This window comes from Cebidichthys violaceus, unplaced genomic scaffold, assembly GCF_023349555.1.
Source record: "Cebidichthys violaceus isolate CVI_PGR_0920_01 unplaced genomic scaffold, fCebVio1.0.p SCAF_19, whole genome shotgun sequence".
NCBI lineage: Eukaryota > Metazoa > Chordata > Actinopteri > Perciformes > Stichaeidae > Cebidichthys > Cebidichthys violaceus.
The window spans coordinates 884,507-890,299 of record NW_027176361.1 but is presented as its reverse complement, the minus strand read 5'-3'; the positions used below and the strand labels follow the sequence as shown (position 1 = coordinate 890,299).

The 5,793-nt window shown below is 43.7% G+C and overlaps 1 protein-coding gene across 1 annotated transcript in view; it reads left to right on the top strand.

Moving 5' to 3' along the window:
- The window catches only part of LOC137874415 (sodium/hydrogen exchanger 9B2), a 5,952-nt gene extending 575 nt beyond the window's left edge, over positions 1-5,377 (top strand). Inside the window, exons 2-13 of the mRNA XM_068713083.1 lie at positions 1,361-1,460; positions 1,582-1,752; positions 1,949-2,091; positions 2,188-2,315; positions 2,420-2,501; positions 3,136-3,229; positions 3,305-3,411; positions 3,488-3,637; positions 3,764-3,872; positions 3,977-4,113; positions 4,745-4,919; positions 5,091-5,377. Of these exons, the coding sequence (XP_068569184.1) occupies positions 1,367-1,460; positions 1,582-1,752; positions 1,949-2,091; positions 2,188-2,315; positions 2,420-2,501; positions 3,136-3,229; positions 3,305-3,411; positions 3,488-3,637; positions 3,764-3,872; positions 3,977-4,113; positions 4,745-4,919; positions 5,091-5,179 (1,479 nt within the window). The 5' untranslated portion in view covers positions 1,361-1,366 and the 3' untranslated portion in view covers positions 5,180-5,377. The remainder of the gene's footprint in view (positions 1-1,360; positions 1,461-1,581; positions 1,753-1,948; positions 2,092-2,187; positions 2,316-2,419; positions 2,502-3,135; positions 3,230-3,304; positions 3,412-3,487; positions 3,638-3,763; positions 3,873-3,976; positions 4,114-4,744; positions 4,920-5,090) is intronic.
- Positions 5,378-5,793: the final 416 nt, after the last annotated feature.

Genomic DNA, 5,793 nt, shown 5'->3' with positions numbered 1-5,793 from the left:
AACAGTGTTGATTAAGTAATGAACAGTGTTGTTAAAGTTATATGTTATATGTTCATAGATGTATGTTTATGTATATATTTATATATATATATACATATATTATGTTAATAGTTGTATATATATGTATATATAGTATGTTAATAGTTGTGTATATACAGTTGTGGTCAAAAGTTTACCTACACTTGTAAAGAACATAATGTCATGGCTCTCTTGAGTTTCCAGTTATTTCTACAACTCTGATTTTTCTCTGATAGAGTGATTGGAACAGATACTTCTTTATCACAAAAAACATTCATGAAGTTTGGTTCTTTCATGACTTTATTATGGGTTAACAGAAAAAGTGACAAAATCTGCTGGGTCAAAAATATACATACAGCAGTGGTAATATTTGGTTACATGTCCCTTGGCCATTTTCACTTCAATTAGGCGCTTTTGGTAGCCATCCACAAGCTTCTGGCAAGCTTCTCGTTGAATCTTTGACCACTCCTCTTGACAGAATTGGTGCAGTTCAGTTAAATTTGATGGCTTTCTGACATGGACTTGTTTCTTCAGCATTGTCCACATGTTCTCAATGGGATTTAAGTCAGGACTTTGGGAAGGCCATTCTAAAACCCTAATTCTAGCCTGATTTAGCCATTCCATTACCACTTTTGATGTGTGTTTGGGGTCATTGTCCTGTCGGAACACCCAACTGCGCCCAAGACCCAACCTTCGGGCTGATGATTTTAGGTTATCTTGAAGAATTTGAAGGTAATCCTCCTTCTTCATTATCCCATTTACTCTCTGTAAAGCACCAGTTCCATTGGCAGCAAAACAGCCCCACAGCATAATACTACCACCACCGTGCTTGACGGTAGGCATGGTGTTCTTGGGGTGAAAGGCCTCACCTTTTCTCCTCCAAACATATTGCTGGGCATTGTGGCCAAACAGCTCGATTTTTGTTTCGTCTGACCACAGAACTTTCCTCCAGAAGGTCTTATCTTTGTCCACGTGATCAGCAGCAAACTTCAGTCGAGCCTTAAGGTGCCGCTTTTGGAGCGAGGGCTTCCTTCTTGCACGGCAGCCTCTCAGTCCATGGAGATGCAAAACACGCTTGACTGTGGACACTGACACCTGTGTTCCAGCAGCTTCTAATTCTTGGCAGATCTGCTTTTTGGTGGTTCTCGGTTGACTCTTCACCCTCCTGACCAATTTTCTGTCAGAATCAGAGTTGTAGAAATAACTGGAAACTCAAGAGAGCCATGACATTATGTTCTTTACAAGTGTATGTAAACTTTTGACCACAACTGTATCTATATAGTATGTTAATAGTGGTATATATATATATATATATAGTATGTTAATAGTTGTGTGTGTTCAGGTGAAGATGGCGTCCTCGTCCTCCTGCTGTGCGTCTTGTCTCCATCTGAAGGACAGGTGTCCTCGTCCTCAGGGACTCGTCAACCTGATCATCACTAAAGGTGACAAACACTCAACGTGTCTCAAACAGACAACTTCAATCAATCTATTCATGTAATAATGCTTCATGTGTGTGTGTGTGTGTGTGTGTGTGTCTGTGTGTGTGTGTGTGTGTGTCTGTAGTGTGTCTGTTCGCTCTGCTGTTCGGACTCGTCTGGTCCATAACAGGAAGTGAGTGTCTACCCGGAGGAAACCTGTTTGGAATCGTCATCCTCTTCATCTGCTCCGTGTTTGGAGGGAAGCTGGTTGGAATGATCCAACTGCCCACCCTGCCCCCCTTCCCTCCACTACTTGGTACGACCCGACCAAACCAAACCTTCAATAAACAAACAAATCTGTTTATTGAGTTATGTTGTAAAGATTTGATTTGTTTAAAGACGTTATATTTACACTCTGTGCATTAAAACATAGATTTAAGAGAAGGGATTATTATTTTTTAATATTTAATCTTCTCATATTTAATAACTTTAATTGTTTAAACATCTTGTAGGAATGCTGCTGGCCGGTCTGCTGTTGCGTAACGTTCCGTACATCACGGACGCCGTCTACATCGACACCCATTGGTCCTCAGCTCTGAGGAACATCGCCCTGTCAATCATCCTCACCAGAGCAGGGCTGGGCCTGGACCCCACGGTGAGTACACACACACCCACACACACACACACACACACACACAGTAAAATATACTGCACATGCTTAATAACCAGGTGTGTGTGTGTGTTGATGCAGGCGTTGAGTCGTCTGAAGGCGGTGTGTGTGCGTCTCGCTGTCGGTCCCTGTGTGGTGGAGGCCTCCATCGTCGCCGTGGTTTCTCACTTCCTGTTGGACCTGCCCTGGGTGTGGGGCTTCATCCTGGGGTAACACACACACACACACACACACACACACACACACACACACATCAACATATGGAAACTGCAGCTCTTTATATCTATATATGTGTGTGTGTGTGTGTGTGTAGCTTCGTCCTGGCAGCGGTGTCTCCGGCGGTCGTGGTTCCCTCGATGTTGCTCCTGCAGAGAGAAGGATACGGAGTGGAGAAGGTAAAACCACACGTGTGATTCTGTAACCTGCCAGTAGGCGGAGCCGTTGGCCAATTAGAACCTCCCTAGAACCTCTAAATGATGCCTATAACCAGCAATCAGTCAACACTAGAACCCACTATAAGATCCCTAGAACCTCTTTGATGACCACTAAAACCTCCTAGCAGACCATCTGACGGTCCTTTAGGACGTTCTTGTATTCACTGAGAAGAGCCCTTCAAGGGTCATTTACAACATCTACAATGACTATAAGAACCTTCTAAAGGAACCCTAAAACTGAGGAGGACATCTTAGGATCACTAGAACCCCCTCAGTGTTCAAAAGAACTTTCTAAAGGAACACAAAAATCTCCTCAATGACAAGGAAACATCCTTAAGTACCATTAGAGCCCCCTCACATGCTCACAAGAACCTCCTCATTGACCCTGAAAATATCCTCAATGCAACAACCACAAGAACCTGCTATGAGACCTCCTGGAAGACCACCCGGCCCCCTTAGTTACAACAAATACCTCCTCAGCGGCCACTAGAACCTCTTCAAGAAGCCCTAGAACCTGCTCAAGAACTACCAGTATCACCAACAGGGAGGACATATTTTTTGTGATGTTCTAATGATGTTCTGTGTTGTTGTCCAGGGAATCCCCACCCTCCTGATGGCTGCTGGGAGTTTTGATGACATTCTGGCCATAACAGGGTTCTCCACCTGCCTGGGAATTGCCTTCTCCACAGGTCCGTACTGGAGAATATGCTCAGTTCTATTCTATTGGGTTCCATTGGGTTCTATACGCTGTGTTTGTCCTGCAGGTTCTACGTGGATGAATATACTGAAAGGTCTTCTGGAGGTGGTGGGAGGAGTCATAGCCGGGCTAATCCTGGGTCTATTCCTGTGCTACTTCCCCAGTAAAGACCAGGTGAGGGTGTGGTTCTATTTAAATCTTGAATGTAGTTTCATTTAATCCTCTAAACGCTCTCTCTGTCTGTCTGCAGGAGGACCTGGTGTTGAGGAGGACTCTCATGTTGTTGGGTCTGTCCATATTTTCGGTCTTCTTCAGTCACGTTATTGGTTTTGCCGGAGCCGGTGGACTCTGTACGCTGGTTCTGGCCTTTCTGGCTGCTCTGGGCTGGAAGACCGACAAGGTACCACACATCAAAACCACGTTGATCTGGATTAAACAAACTGGATCCAGACCTGTTCACACAACCCTCAGCATGTCTTTAAACCGTGTGCATGTGTTTGAGATCAGTGGTTGTCTTTATGTGCAGGCCCCAGTGGCCGCCATGGTGGGGCGCTCATGGGACGTCTTCCAGCCGCTCCTCTTTGGACTGATTGGAGCAGAGATCACCATAGCAACCCTCAGCCCCAGCACCGTGGGTGAGAATCATATGGAAACAAACAAGCAGCACATACTTTAGACCTGGTCTCAGGAACCTGGAACCAAGTGGACCATGTGTTCCATCGGCCTCTTGTGTGTCCAGGTCTTGGTCTGGCCTGTATCAGTACCGGTCTGGTGATCCGCCTCCTCGTCACCTTCCTGCTGGTTCATTACGGAGGATTTAACCTAAAGGAGAAACTCTTCATCTCTGTGGCCTGGCTACCCAAAGCCACCGTACAGGTCTGTATATGTGTGTGTGTGTACCACAGCGATAGAACCCCTAGAACCTAATCACAGACCAAGAACCACCGAATGACTGCTAAGACCCTTTGTCTTACAAAGAACCCTAGAAAAAAAGGGTTCTTCAGAAGTGAATGGCTCTGGCTACAAACTCAGCCCTTCAGGAAGAACCTGTTGGAACCATTATTTCTAAGCGTGCACCTACAGGAGAGCTTTTTCAATCCCCATTAGAACCTTTAAAAGGACCACTGGAATCCTTTACAGGAATCATAGAACCTCATCAGTGACTACACAAGAACCACTTAAAGGAATAACAGAACCTCCTAAAAGACCCCTACAACTTATTCATTGACTACAAGAACCTTATAAATGATGACTGACCATCCAAAGGACCTCTAGAACCTCCTCCACTAGGGCCAACAGAATGACCACTAGAACCCGTTAAAAGATGCCTTGAACCTGTTCAGTGACAACATTAGACCTCCTTCAGGACATTTATGACAATTCAAATCTCGCAAAGTTGTGATGACATGAATCTTCATACATTACAGGTTCAATATACTCTGGGCGTTATGGGTTCTAGCAGTCATGTTCATTTAGAATGTCTGATGTGTGTTTATTTGTGTGCCAGGCGGCTATCGGCTCCAAGGCGTTGGACTTGGCGAGAGAGGAGGGGGACGAGACCTTGATTAAGTTTGGTTTGGACGTGCTAACGTTAGCCGTGTTAGCCATCCTGACCACGGCTCCCATCGGAGCGCTGGGTATTGGACTGGCAGGACCACGACTCCTGGCCCGGCAGGTCAAAGGTCAGTGAAGTGAAGACTGGACAAAAGGTCCTCATAAAGCACAATGTCCTCACTACGATGGTGTTAAACGGAAAGGGGTCCCCATAAAGTTAGCAATACAAGCCTACACACACAGACCCTTTTTTGTTGTAATTTGCTGGTAATGATACCTGAAATTTTTTTTAATCTCAGCAGATGATACAGAAGGCGGAGCCACAACTCCAAGCAGCAATGGGATTGGTCAAGAGAAGGACAGCGTGACCCTTGAGAGCAAGCTATGAGGCCTCTGATTGGACAGACAAAAGAAAACTACTTTATACACAATAAGTTAAAACCTGTACACGCAGAAATGTTTTTTAAAATGTCTTTGCTGTGTGTTTATTTTCATGTGGTAAGGTCATTAAAGGTATGTAAGTATTTCAAACGTATTGGTTTAACACATAAGAAGTTATTAAAATAAAAAATACCTGTTCAAATTATGAGATATGAAGTCAAAATTCCTATATATTGAATTATTTAGAGGTAAAACCTTATTGTTAGCTCATTAGCTTGGTGGTCTGGAGGCAAATGAAAGCAGAATACAATTCATACACAAGTAGTTAGCTAGCTATTGTTAGCATAGCATGCTTTATTTATAATATATATAAATATAAAGCAATTGTTTTATTTCCTAAACGAAGCTTCATTTTCAGTTATTATTCATCAGTTTTTGTTATTGTATGATTGTATGTCGTGTAGTTGGAGTGCAGGTGAGGCTACTTTAGCGAACGCAGTTATCTGATCTCACCAAGGGGGGGGCGGGGTTCAGACACTGTTCAACCGTCCAACAAGCTCTTCTTATACATATATATAATATATTATATTATATATATATATATATATTATATATTATATA